General features: G+C 36.2%; 1 protein-coding gene across 1 annotated transcript; it reads right to left on the bottom strand.

The window, feature by feature from the left end:
- Positions 1-13,765: 13,765 nt before the first annotated feature.
- Positions 13,766-14,544, bottom strand: LOC145167328 (uncharacterized). The gene is made up of 2 exons (XM_079086507.1): positions 14,247-14,544; positions 13,766-14,074 (listed from the first exon to the last, which is right to left on the bottom strand). Exons 1-2 carry the CDS (start codon positions 14,458-14,460, stop codon positions 13,944-13,946), a joined length of 345 nt encoding a protein of 114 aa, XP_078942633.1. The 5' UTR covers positions 14,461-14,544; the 3' UTR covers positions 13,766-13,943.
- Between the last annotated feature and the right edge of the window lie 441 nt (positions 14,545-14,985).

The raw sequence follows: 14,985 nt of genomic DNA, 5'->3' as shown, positions 1-14,985 counted from the left end.
GTTTATCTGAGAGGGAATCTAAATATAAGGGGGAGCTGATATATACATTCAATCATTTCCTTATCTTCTATCATTCCACAGCAACTCATGATATGCTGATTGTTTCTGCTACTCTTACTGCTTCTACTGCTGATAATAAAAAATAAGAAGAGTCATATACCTTCTCAGAGGGAGCATTCGTTAAAGCTGAAGAATTCTTTGAATATTAGTTCTGACATCATCAGATAGGGGGAGATTGTAAGGTCACGCTTTATGATCTGATGAGTCAAGCACAATTACACGCTGACCACCAGCACCAGCGTCAGCTCCATAATGATCAGCGTCAGCGTGATCCCATGATCTTAGTGATCTTTGTATATTAGGAAGATATCATTTATATATATTAGGAAAATATCTTTGTATATTAGGTAGTTATACTTTGTAAATATAGAATAGATAACAGATCTGATATTTTGGTGATAAGAATCTGTTTATATCTAGATTAGACGCAATCCCTTGATTAAATGGATTCTCTAGATTAGATTAGTATATATACAACATTAAGGTGAAACCCTAATGTTAACAGCTTGGTGTCTTCATGTCTTGGTGACCGACCGTCTTTGTGACAACCCGTTTTCTTGGTGAAAACAAACCCTTTCTTGGTGAAAGATAACTTTATGATTATTCGTGCTCTTCCTTTTCTGTTTAATATTTACTTTTTTTGTTTGTTTGTTGTTTCTCATACTTTAGTGTATCCGATCAATACAAACCTTCACGATTATTACTATGTCTTTGGCAAGCATCACACTTTTGAGCGTGTAAGAAGGAATCTATCTTCATGGTTGGCCAGTAGTATCCTGTTATTAGTACTTTGAAAAATAATGATTTTCCCCTAGTATGGTTGCCACAGTCTCCTTCGTGTATATCATTCAAAACTTTCATGGCTTCGTGACCTTCTAAACATATTTGATATGGTCCTGCTATAGACTTCTTGTACAAACACTCCTTGGATCATCACAAAAGCGTCAGACCCTCATTTTGAATGCTTTGTTGTTTTCTTCTTATGGGATTCTGCCATTCTGTAGGTATTCCACAATGATCTGGATCCAGGATCTTGAACTTTGTTAAGGATCCAGAATATTAGGATCCTAGAGAGGGGATTGAGGTTCAGGATCTCCGATTGCTGCTATGTTGATCATTTGATCATGGTCGTTGGTATCATCTGGTCTCCTAAAGGGATATTTTATCGTTGACATCATTGTGTGGATTATTAGGATCCTAGTATCTGGCGGGATCCTGAGGGAAGATCCTAAGTTGGATAATGCATCTGCCTCATTGGTATCTTCTCTAGGAACTTGATTCAGACTAAAAGCTTCAAATTCAGGGGCTAATTTTTTGAGGATCTAGAGGTATAGGGCTAGTCTTTCGCCTTTTATTGTATAGGATCCATTAAAATGATCAGTTAATAAAAACAAATCAACAAATACCGTAAGATCCTTGATTTGAAGATCTTTGGCCAATTGTAATCCTATGATAAGTGTTACGTATTCAACCTCGTTGTTGGTTACCTCGCATTCACAACTGATTGCCTAGGGTAGGATGTCCCCCTGTGGCGATTTTAGTAGGATCCCTAGGCCAGTTCCCCTTTGGTTTGATGCTCAATCTGTGAAGAGAGTCCATTTTCCTTGATCTTCTTCTTCTAGAAGTTGTCGGGTTTCTAGTTCTACTTTCGGTTGTAAATCATCACTAAAGTCAGTCACAGAGTCTACTAATTCTTGCGACTTTATCACCATTCTTGGTTCATACTTGATGTCATAAGTGCTTAGCTTCATATACCATTTTTCCATCCTTCCTGACATCTCGGGCTTTCTCATAACATTCTTAATAGGATAGTTAGTTTGAATAAGTATATTATGAGTTTCGAAGTAATGTCTTAGTTATGTAGAAGCTATAACTAGTGCAAGTATTATTTTTTTGAGATGAGAGTACCTGGTTTTAGGATCCAATAGACTTTTACTTACATAATAAATGGGATGTTGATCTCCATTAAGATCCTTGGCCAGTACTGCACTTATAGCACTAGAGGATACTGAAAGATAGAAAATGAGTGGCTCACCGTCTAATGGTTTTACCAATAAGGGTGTCGAACTTAAATATTTTTGAAGTTCTTGGAAGGCATCCTCATGTTCTTTGGTTCATTCTAATCTCTTGTTCTTCTTCAAGATATCGTAGAATGGTTTGTATATATCTTAGGATCTTGAGATGAACCTATTCAGGGCTGCCACTCTTCCTATTAGTCTTTGTATATCCTTGGTTGGGGATTTCAAATCAATGATGGCCTTGATTTGATCCGAGCTTGCTTCTATTCCTCTTTTGATTACCATATAATCAAGGAACTTACCAGATTTTATTCCAAAGTGACATTTGGAAGGATTTAACTTCATGTTGCACCCCTCTAGTATATTTAAGGCTTCTTCAAGATCCCTAAGGCGATCTTCGGCTTTTTTGAACTTGACCACCATGTCATGTATGGTGTCCCCCAGTTTGTCCATGGACATCCAATTCACCCATCTCTGATATGTTGCATCTGTATTTTTAAGACAAAATGGCATAGTAATATAGAAATATATACATGTAGGAGTTATAAACGGTATCCTTTTCATCAAATGGTTCCATTTGAATTTGTTGGAACCCTTGTTAAGATCCGTGTAGTCCATACACACTCGCCATTTACCATTCTTCTTCTGCACTACGACCACATTGGCCAACCACCTTGGGAACTTGACTTCCTTGATCATCCCTGTTTTGAGGAGTTTTTCCACTTCCGCTTGAATGATCAGGTTCCTTTCACGTACAAACTTCTTTCTTTTTTTATGTATGGGTCTAAAAGAATGATCAATGTTAAGTTTATGAGTTATAATATTCTTATCTATACCTGTCATGTCTTCGAGTTTCCATGCGAAGGTTTTCCTTCTTTCTTTTAGGAATGTAACTAGTTCCTTTTCGATGTCTTCTGGTATTGAGGATCCTATGAGTATTTTGGCATCAGAATCCTCAAGGTCCACGAGCACTTCTTTTATATCTTCCTTATTCACTTCTATTACGTCTCCTGCCCCCTACTTTAATTGCTATGCTTTCCTTGGTACTGAGGATGACTTCATTGAGGTCTTGTAGCATTCTTTAGATTCTTGTTGATCACCTGTGACCTTCACTGTCCCCCATGGGGTGGGCATCTTCACACATTTATGATATCTTGAGGGGACCGCCTTCATGTCGTGCATCCATGGTGTTCCTAAGATAACATTATAGGAGGATAATGTATCAATTATGCAAAACTGTTGCCTAGAGTTTACCCCCTCTATGTAGATAAGCAACTTTATTTCGCCGACCGTATGCTTTGTTTCGCCACTAAATCTTATTAACACTGAGGATCTTTTTACTATTTTGGACTCTGGGATGTTCATTCTTTTTAAAGCATCCAGGAGTATAATGTTGACTGAGGATCCTTGTCGACAAGGATCCTCCAGACAAAATGGTTGGCGATGTAAAGAGTGATCACCAATCCATCATGGTGGGGATCCTAAACGTCTGCTCTATCTGCTTCGTCGAAGGTGATCTCCTTCTTGTTTGTGATTGACATATTCTTATGAGGCCTTTCTTTTTTCTCCGTTTTCGACACTTTGGAATGCCTTTTGTTGCACAATAAGTGGTACCACAAATGTCATATCCTCCACAGATAACATTGATTACCTTGGCGTCCGCATGAGAGGATCTTGGTTTCTCTAGGATCTTATGAGGATCCTGATACTTTTCTTTAGATCATTCTCATCTCCTTCCAAGGATCTCTTTGAGGTATCCCTTGCTAATTAGGTAACTGATATCCATCCTAAGGTCTATGAAATCTTCCGTAACGTGACCAAAGTCCTCGTGGTATGCACACCATTTGGACTTATCTTTCCAGGTGGCGGGATTTTCTCCCATTCTTGGCCATCTCCCTTTGTCGCTAAGATCCTGCATAGCAAATATTAAATGTAAAACATCCACATAAAAGCAATAGTCAGTGATCTTGGGAAATTCTTCTTCCTCCCCTTCATCTTCAAGGGAATTATCCCTATGATCATCAGGTTTGGAATATGGTTTGGTCTTATAGGATCTCTGGACTGAGGAGTCGGCCTTCCTATTAGGGTTATCGTATGAGTTTGGTGGGTTGCTCCTCCTTTTGATATCCTTGTCTTCTTGGAGCCTTATGAACCTTAGTGCTTTGTTTCTTACTTCGTCCATTCTTTTGCATGGTGTCATTACAAGGTCTTCGTAGAAAGGAGAGTCCTTCTTTAATCCGATTTTGAAGGCTTCTATGGCAGTTGCCATATCAATGTTGGGGATACTCAGAGCCTCCATACCAAACCTGTTCACAAAATCCCTAAGGGATTCCTTAGGATCCTGAACCACTCGGTAAAGATCACTAGTGATGTTTTCGAATGTTTTGCTACAAGAAAATTGATTGTTAAGAAGATTAACTAAGTGAGCAAATGAAGTAATAGAGTAAGGAGAAATGTTAATAAGCCATTTTAAGGATGATCATGACAGGGTTGAACCAAAACCCTTGCATAAACAAGCTTATTTTAAGTGTAATGGTATTGGAATGATTTCCATTCTCTCCTTGTATTGTGCTACGTGTTCCTCATGATCCATAGTTCTGTCATAAGGCTTCATGTTGGGAGTCTAGAAGTGTTTTGGAACTTTAGTATCGGCTATTGCGGGAGCAAATCTTGAGATCATGTGGCTTGCGGAGACTGCTTTTAGTATAGGTTGGACTATTCCTGGTACACTCGAGATCATCTGTCTCAGTTGTTGAAGTTCCCTATCCATGATAGGACCTATACCCGTATCAAGATCCTCAGAATTAGTATTAAATGTGTTATTATTTAGTAAGTTACCAGTGTCTTGGTTATTAAGGGTAGTGAAGGTTTCGTTAGGATCCTGCATCACAGGGGTTTTATTATTTGTGATTGCTCCCCATTTTGAAGCAGTAGTATGTGCCGAGGTTGTAGTATCTCTTCCATAGGGATCCTATGTTGTCGAAATCGAGGATCCTGGGTTGCAAAATCAAAAGTTTTGTTTCATGCGGTTTGTGGATCTCTGCTCTTATTCTTTCCATTTATTTAAGCAATGTTCTATTTTCCTCCTGTTGTTGATGCAGTTGTTGCTTTTCCATCTTCACCATGGAGAAGAGATCGGTATTAAAGATCGGAACTAAAAGATCCTGGAATTCCAGGGATCCTGGATTCCCATGGGTTATGATCGGATAGGTGTTCTTTTTTTAGGTATCCGGAGTTTTCCTCTGGCCGAGAGGTCCGCTTGGAGGAATGGGAAGATTCTTTGAGGAAATGGGAGGAATAGAGGAAGAAGATAACGTTGCTTATATAGACATGATTTTCAAGAATTATGAACACCATGACCCCACGTTGGGCGCCAAATTGTTTGGGTCTAAAATAAACCAAATTGTATGAGAGGTTGTGGTGTTGTAGCTAATACAAGAATCAAATTGAAGTTAAAATGACAAGAGTTGTTTACAAGGAAAGCCATTGATCCTTGTTAGGATCTTCGGTGTAAAACATTGGGAGGTTATAATCACCACCTGTCTTGTTTGATTTTATTGATTGAAGAATGAATTACAGAGGTAAGCTTGATAATACAATTACAAATGATAAAGTGAGTGTAAATAGGTAAGGTGTCATAGAATTGTGTACGTTGTTTGAGTTTTACAAGTGTATTTATAGTCTAGATTATGTAACAAAAAGTCTGATATTCCTGGGATCTTGTTAAACTGGTATTTGCAACGTGCTTTGACTTGGTATTCTCGGGTTTTAAGCCTAGTTGAAGTAATTTTTCGTTGTGAATGATTCATATGTTGACCATTTATGCACATGTGAGAAATAAACAAGAAATATAGTCGTTAAACCTGTTAGGAAATAATAATGGCGGTGTTCAGGATCCTGATGTATGTTCAGGATCCTGAGACTCCTTTAAGATCCAGGATCCTAGATAGGTTTCAGGATCTTTACCCCTAACAATTACCTTATTTGAAATAATATTATTTTATGTTCAAATCAAGGTTTCTAGGTGTTTTCTTGTCAACTATAATAAAGCCTTTAGCATTGAAATTTTTGGCCAAGTTTTCTAAGAAGATAAAATCCAAAAATTTCATACCTCTCCCCTTTCTCCTGAATCTTCAAGGGTTCTTGTTTTATGGTCCGATGTGAACCATTAGAGGCTTGCACACAATTGAATCTAGTTTTCAAGAGACTATTGGATTGTTCAAAAGGGTTTTTTTACAACAACAAATCAGAGGTATGCAATTGACCTTGTGAATTTTGATTTCAACTAGGATTAGAGTTTTGTTGTTCAATTATATGTTTCTTCAATAGAGTTATGACATAGATCCAAGACTAGGTTGCATGTACCCTCAATAATTTAAGATATTTTTCGCATTATTACATGCAAAACTCATTAGTGGTATCAGAGCATTAGGTTGTCTAACAATTGAATGTGCATAAATTGAACTTGAACAATTGGAGAAAAACAAAATCGACATTTTGTTTCGTCGCCACGACATGGGGCTCTTCTGCCACATCGTGGTCAACTATCTGATCCGCAATATTTTCTTCTGCCACGACGTGGAGCTTATCCGCCACGTCGCGGGAAACCTTCTGTTTAGCGAAATTTTATTTTATTGAAAATAATTAAGATCTAGATTAGGATAATTACATTTAAAGATATTGTTTTAATTGGATAAAATCTGAATATTTAATTGGTAATCTTGTCTCCTAAAATCTAGAGTATTTGAATTATCCTCATTATATGATTAAATTTTAATTATTTGATTAATTAAAAGATTAATTTCGAAATTATTTATAGTATAAATTTCTAAAATTTATTTAAAATGTTTAAAATACACCCTTATACTTATATATATTAAAAGTTTAATACTATATGTATAACATGAGTAAGTTGAATCGCTAGTATGCCTCATTCACGAAGTCATGCTATAAAGAGGGTATAAGGAAGCGGCCTATAAAATGATCATTGAATGTGTGGTGGAGGGTCGTTATCAGAACGGGTTCAATAGGACATAATCACATTAAAAATATAATTCCATAAAGTAATACAACCTTTTACAAAATTTTCTCACTCTAGTTACTTTAAGGAAAATATGAAAAAGTGTATGCTAATCCATGAAAACACATATCAATCTTTATGAGTCGTTAGTGGAGCGTGTGTAGTTAACCAGCATACTAATTGGGGACTATAAAGTTGAAATGATGGCACAACTCAAAAATTATCATTAATTAATGGAGCGTGAGTGGTTTACCGGCACGTTAATTTGAGGTGATAAAAGACATTGAGGTTGTCAAGTGGGTTTGCATGGTTATTCACGTCTTATTTGTGAGCCTCGACATCCCAGTCACAAATTCAAGATCATAATCGAGATTAAACATGCCACTGATAAGATTCAATGAATCTCAAATCATCTAGGAATTTCATATAGATTAAAATTGGTAAAATGCATTACATACCTTAAATGAATTCGTGATTATATTACGACGTCCCTTTTCTTAATTTCGAATTGCATCATTGGATCCTAGCCTTGAATATTAATTTGGGTTAAAATATCAAGGATTGAATCAACCGACTAAAATCTTGTCTTTATTTCACATAAGTGTCCTCAAGTGGTGAACTATCTCATCCTCCTCCTCCATCAAGCCACAACTTCACTCTACTAGCGGTCCTTGCTAAGGACAAGCTTGTCGGTCCAAACTACATGGACGGGATGAGAAATTTGAAGATGATGCCTAGCTATGAGAATAAAGAGTATGTTCTCACTACTCCAATTCCAGAAATCAACAAAGAAACTACCACTCCTGAGGAGATTGCTGACTATGATCAGCATATGGATGATGCCACAAAGGTCTATTGCATTGTGATTGCAACTATGACACCTAAGCTCCAAAAGACTTATAACAATTACTGGTCATATGAACTTAACACGACCTTGTCTCAAATGTTCCGGAAGAAAGCAAGACAAGAGCGTTATGAAGTAGTCAAGTCTCTGATGGCATGAAAACTGAAAGAAGGAGCATATGTGTGCACTCATGTGCAGAAAATGAAGAGGCATGTGGAAAGATTGGAAAAGCTCAATGTGAACTTTGATAAGGACCTTGCCATTGACATGGTCCTCAACTCTCTACCCAATAGTTATGATTAGCTCATCCCGACCTATCATTTGAACAATGCAGAGACCACACTGATTGAGCTACATAATCTGTTGCAAACGGCTGAAATAGCAATGAAGAAGTCTCAATCCAACAGTTTTGAAAGTGCCCCTATCATAGTTGTCCAACAAAGCAAAGGGAAGAAGAGAAAGGTCCCTTCCCCATCCAAATAGAAAGGGAAGGCCCATCATGGTGAGCTCAGTGGAACAAAAGCAAAGCCTAACTTTGACACCCCTCCTGTTGCTGATCCAAAGGAAGTCGTATGCTTTCATTGTGGCCAAAAGGGCCATTAGAGATAAAGCTGTCCAAATACTTGCAGGAAGTAAAATATGCCAAGGCCAAAGCAGGTGTATCTTCTTCTGGAACATATTTTATTCAAATCAATAATACTAATATTTCAAATTCTTGGGTTCTTGATACAGGATGTGGTTTCCACATTTGTTCTGATATGCAGGGACTAAAGGAAAGTAAAGAGGTCAAGCATGGGAAGTTAAACCTAATCATAGGGAACAAACGAATATCGGTTGTTACTAGGATCGGGACTTATAAGCTTGTGTTTGATAGTAGTAGGGTTGATTTGGATAATTGTTGCTACTCGCCAGAAATGGCTCGAAACATAATTTCTTTTAATGCTTTGTTTAGACAAGGATATCATTATGGTTTTGATAATAATGATGGTACTATTTTAGTTTATTTTAATGTTGCATTTATTTTCAAATCTTTTCCTTGTGATGGTGTGTATGAAACTATTTTTTGTGTGAATGAGTTAGGCAACAATGTGTATAATATTGGTTCTTCTAATATTTTAGACAAGTCATGCCTATGGCATTGTCGTCTTGGACACATCAACAAGAAATGCATGACCCAACTCCAAAAGGATGGAGTATTAAAATCGTTTGATCTAAAACTAGACGATGATTGCAAATCTTGTTTGTTGGGTAAGATGACTAAATCACCTTTCACTAGAACAGGTGAAAGAGGTGAAGATTTGTTGGCCCTATCCATACGAATGTGTGTGGACCATTCAGATCTACCATAAAGGATGCAAATCACTACTCTGTTACATTTACTAACAATTATAGTAGGTATGGCTATATTTACTTGATAAACATGAGTTTAAGAACGAAGTAGAGAACCAATTGGGCAAAAGGATAAAGATGTTACGATCTGATAGATGTGGTGAGTATCTTAGTATCGAGTTTAACGACTATCTGAAGGAATGTGGAATTGTTATAAAATTAACACCTCCTAGGACCCCACAACTGAATGATGTAGCTGAGAGGCATTATCGGACCTTACTTGATATGGTTCGTTCCATGATGAGTCGAGTTTCGCTTCCAATATCATTCTGGGGACATGTCTTAGAAACAGTCATCTATATCCTTAATCTTGTTCCAACTAAGGAAGTTGCTAAGACACCTCATGAAATGTGGACAGAGAAACCTCCATCACTCGCACATATGAAGGTTTGGGGTTGTGAGGTTCTTATTAGGCGAGAAACCTCGGATGAACTTGAACACAGAGCCAAGAAGTGTTTATTCATCGGTTATCCATAGAAATCCTTTGGATACTTGTTTTTACAGACCCAGTGACAAAGTGGTGTTTATGGCTTGAAGAGGAGTCTTTTGCGAGAGAGAACTCATTTCCAAAGAAGGCAATGGGAGCATGATTGATCCGATGAAGAAACTTTTGAAGATACTAGATCTCAACCTGAGAATGAAACTATTGAGCCCATTGACAATTTGTTGCCCCTTCGTCGGTCCAGTAGGGTTAGCATGCTACCTTCATTATATGGTTTCCATATAACTGCAGAAGGTGATAAATTTATTAGTGATGCAACATTGGTAAATTTGGATGAGCCTGCTAACTACAAGGAAGGGATGGAAGGCCCTGAGGCTACTAAATGGAAATAGATAATGGATAGCGAGATCCAATCCATGTATGATAACCAAGAGTGGACCTTGGTTGATCAATCAAGTGGTCGAAAGACAGTGGGGTGTAAATGGATCTTCAAGAAGAAGACTGACATGGATGGTAATGTACAGACTTACAAAGCTAGGCTGGTAGCAAAAGGTTTTACTCAAACCCAAGGGATTGACTATGATGAGACATTTTCACCAGTTGCCAAAATTAAGTCAATTAGGGTAATGCTTGCCATAGCTTCTCACTATGACTACGAAGTATGGAAAATGGATTTCAAAAACTGCTTTCCTTAATGGTAAACTGGTTGAGGATTTTTACATGGCTCAACTAGAGGGTTTTGTCCATGCCAAATTCACTAATAAGGTGTGTAAGATTGAGAAGTCCATCTATGGACTGAAACAAGCATCTAGTAGTTGGAATCTTTGCATCCATGAGAAAGTCAAAGAGTTTGGATTTTCTAGAATTGAAGATGAATCTTGTATGTCTATCAAAGCTAGTGGGAGCATTGTAACCTTTCTAGTTTTGTATGTGGATGACATACTCCTAATAGGAAACAATGTTCCAACCTTGCAAGAAGTTAAGTCTTGGCTTGGGAAATGTTTCGATACGAAGGATTTAGGAGAAGCTACATATATTCTTGGTATAAGAATATACGGGAAAAGGCAGAATCGGTTACTAGGATTAAGTCAGAGTACATACTTGGATAAAATATTGAAAAGGTTCAATACAGAAAATTCCAAGAAGGGAGACTTACCCATGCATCATACTGTTAAATTGAGCAATGCTTAATGTCGCAGTAGTGATAAGGAGATAAATACTATGATTCGGATTCCATATGCTTCGACTATAGGATCAATCATTTATGTTATGACGTGTACTCGACCTGATGTGGCTTACGCTCTAAGCATATTTAGCAGATATCAAGGAAATCCCAGTTTAGCTCATTGGAGGGCAGTGAAGACTACTCTTAAGTATTTACGAAGAACAAAAGATATGATCTTAGTTTTTAGCGGCGAAGATGAACTTAAGGTAAGTGGATATAGTGACACCAGTTTTCAAATAGATCGAGATAACAGTTATTCTCAATCTGGTTGGGTTTTCTTATTAAATGGTAGAGCTATATCTTGGAAAAGTTCCAAGCAACAAACAGTGGTTGACTCTACTTGTGAATCAGAGTATATCGTAGCAAGTGAGGCAGCAAAGGAGGCTATGTGGTTAAGAATTTTATTGGGGATCTTGGAGTCGTTACATCAACCCAAGAGACAAAGGAGATTTACTGCGACAACGAGGGTTCCGTACCTTTGACAAAAGAACCTAAAGATCATGGTAGATTTAGGCACATCGAGAGGAAATATCACTATATTAGACATAAGGTTGAAGAATGTGCACTTGTGGTGAGTCGTGTATCATCAGAAGAGAATCTTGTTGATCCTCTCACAAAGGGTCTGAGCAAGGTCAACCACTTTGATCATGCTAGAAGCATTGGACTAAGAGACGATAATAGATTCTAGATGTTAGTGTTGATGTTATTTTAAAACTATATAGCAAATAAAATTGTAATTGAATAGTGATTAATTAATAGAGATTTCTTTATATTCAATGTGTTTGATGCTATTTGTCGATTATTTTATTATTGTGTTTCGCTTTGCATGTTTTACTTCCCGAATATTAAATTATTCGAAGCGCCACAGTCGGTCATACTTTGGAAGTAAATATTGATTTAAGACTGTCATGAATCGTTTGTAGATTGCCATAGAGAATGGACATTGCATTGGGATTACTGCAAAATTCATAAGTACTTAGAAATAGAGATTTTAAGTATTGGCTAAACATGTGCTTAGAGATTACTTCATGGATTTAATTACGAGTAATTCTAAGACAATAATATCTTCTATTCTTAAAATGGATATATGTAAGTCATTTTTACAAATTGGTTGTGCACTGGTTTAATCAAACGCATCTCGTAACTGGGTGATATAAAGTGTATTTCCATGTATAACTCAATATGTGAAATTCGATTATATAGTTGAACTTTATTCGTTCATTTTGCCTTAATAGAAAAAGTGATATCGTTGGGCCTCTCGGTGTTTTGATGTTTGACATCGTAATGTTGGCCCAGCCAAGACTAAATTGATATGTTCGATTTGTAGTCTAATGACATCATCACAAAACGAGATTATCGGGAAACGGAATCCTGGACAAGAGATTGATTGTAATCCATGTCTCATGTTCATATGATATTGGGAAGAACGAAAGAATAGTTGATCACTTATCTTATGAACAACGAAGTTTGGTAGTGTCTTGACAACACTCTTACTAGTTATTTGGAGTTGTACGAGCAATTATAGTTGGTGACTTATCCAAGTAGGAGTCTGTTGGATTAAAGTGTCTAAGGTCCTAACTAAATTGATATAATATTGATGAATAAGAGTAAAATCATTTTTGGGTTGTCCTCATAACTAAGAAATTGTCTAGAATGATTTTAGAGAGAGATAAAAGATTTATTAATATATTATATGACTAATACAATAACTAGAAATAGTATAATTAATTTAAAACTAATCAGAATTAATTTGAAATTAATTTTAGGCTAATTAGAACTAATTAAAAGTTTAAGGACTATAGTTGTAATAGTTCAAAAGTTAAGCAAATGAGATGTTCTAAAACCCTCTTATTGACGGTTTTGGAGGTTCTCTTGGAGCTTCTGGAAATCTTAATAAAGATAAACTAAAAACTAGATAATTCCTTTATTTGAAATAATATTATTTTATGTTCAAATCAGGCTTTTTAGATGTTTCTTTTTCAGCAATAAATAAAGCCTTTAGCATTGAAATTTTCGGCTATGTTTTCTAAGAAGATAAAATCCGAAAATTTCATACATCTCCCTCTCTCCTAAATCTTCTAGGCTTCTTGTGTTGTGGGTGTAAACCTTAAAGGTAGTTTTCAAAAGACTATTACATTATTCAAAATGTTTGTTTACAACAACAAATCAAAGGTATGCAATTAACCTTGTGAATTTCAATTTAAGTATGATTAGAGTTTTGTTGTTCAATTGTATTTTGTTTCAATAGAGTTATGACTAGAGTTTTAAGATATTTTTCCCCATTATTATATACATAGTCATTTTAATTTTAAAATAACTATAAGTATTAAATTAAAAAAAAATAGAAAATAAATACATCAAAGCTATTATAGTCATTTTAATTTTCAGAGGCCAAATATACAAACCAAATTAACTCAAAAGAACCATCAATCCAAAAAAGTTGGACTTTGGACCAAAACAAAAAAAAAAAAAAAATGCAAACACATGACCCATTTTTGCAGTTTTGTCTATCAGTTAAATTAACAATCCCAAACCTTATGCTATGTATACATACAAGCTATGATATGCTACTTTTTATGGAAATCACCAAATAGCAAATTGCTATAAGGTAAAAAAAATAAGCTAGCTTCTTCACAACAATCAAGGTCTTAATCTGGCCAGGTTTTTTCACTTAATAGACACAACTCATAAAGCATTTTACCTCCACTCACCCTAACCAATTCCATAAGTAGTTTGCAGGAAAAAATAAGAGTGTGATAACAGATGATAAACAAATTACCAAGATCATGAGCCATAAAGAAAAATATTCATACAACAAAACTCAACTAATGTAAAGATTTCTACTAATGTCCCGCTTGTGGTTCAAAGTAAGGACAAACTATCAGTGATTTGCCATAACAACTGATAAAGTATTTGGAATTGTGAATTGTGATAAAGTATTTTCACTAAACATTCTTCTTCCTTATCTTTCCCTTACCACGATACTTCTTTTTGCTCAGCTTCAATTTCTTTTTCATCCTCCTACCAATTGGTTTCAAAGATTTTGTACTTTGGTTGCCTTCATCCATCTCCACATCTGCTAAATCAAATACACGTATAGACAACAAAGATTAATGTAAAAAAACATCCATTGAGACAGCAGTTTTATCTATTGTCGAAGAAATTGATAATCCATGATTACAAAAATGGACAGAAAGCAAATTCCACTAATTAAGCATACAGAAAGTAGGTGAAGAAGGAAGAAGTACCCATATCGGCGTTGGAGGTCGTGGTGGTGACGGCGGCGGCATCCATAGAGGTTGATTCGTCCGGCCGAGTACGAACAGGGAGTTTTGGTGCGTTGAGTGCAGCTTCAAGAGCGGCGTATTTTGCTTCTTCTTTCTTCTCGTACAAGGGCTCGACCATCTCTCTTCTAATGGCCCTCAATCTCTTTTCTTTCTTCGATCTCATTGATTTCGCCATGGTTGCTTGTTTTCTCTTCTCTCCGCCTCAAGTCGCTGCGATTTGAAAAGGGGGTTCGTTAGGGTTTGGGGGAATTAACGAGGGCTTTATAATTTATATGTGATACACAATTAAATGCTTTGGAAATCAATGAATTACAGTATTGGTCCATGTACTCTCAGCAACTTTCCAATTTTATTCATTCTCATATTTTCTTTTATTTCTTTGTATAAATATACCTTAGGATTTGTTTTCGTATTATTGATCTTCCAAACTCCAAACGTAAAAACACTGTCAATTTACTTAGCTTATTTTTACAAATTACTCCGGGTGTAATGAAACACAAGTGTAGGTTATCAGTTTCCACCGGTTTTTTAGTTTCCTTTTAAAGTGATTTTATGCATTAGAAATCAAGTTTTATGTATAGAATGATAATGGATGAACAATGTCTACACAATAGAAGAATGTCATGCGATAGAGCCTAGTAAGGGGATGAATAGACATGGACTTTCGATTCATGTGTAGATGTTTAGCTATTTTGTTGGT

The sequence above is a fragment of the Lactuca virosa genome, chromosome 3, assembly GCF_052849685.1.
Source record: "Lactuca virosa cultivar CGN04683 chromosome 3, Lactuca_virosa_CGN04683_v6, whole genome shotgun sequence".
NCBI classification, from domain to species: Eukaryota; Viridiplantae; Streptophyta; class Magnoliopsida; order Asterales; family Asteraceae; genus Lactuca; species Lactuca virosa.
This window is presented reverse-complemented; position numbering and strand designations above follow the sequence as displayed.

What these genes read in the sequence shown, in the direction of transcription:
- LOC145167328 (XM_079086507.1), bottom strand. Translation starts at nt 14,460, where the DNA reads ATGGCGAAATCAATGAGATCGAAGAAAGAAAAGAGATTGAGGGCCATT. An exon ending in GACCTCCAACGCCGATATGG is followed by an intron (nt 14,075 to 14,246) that starts GTACTTCTTCCT and finishes TTGATTTAGCAG; the next exon opens with ATGTGGAGATGGATGAAGGC.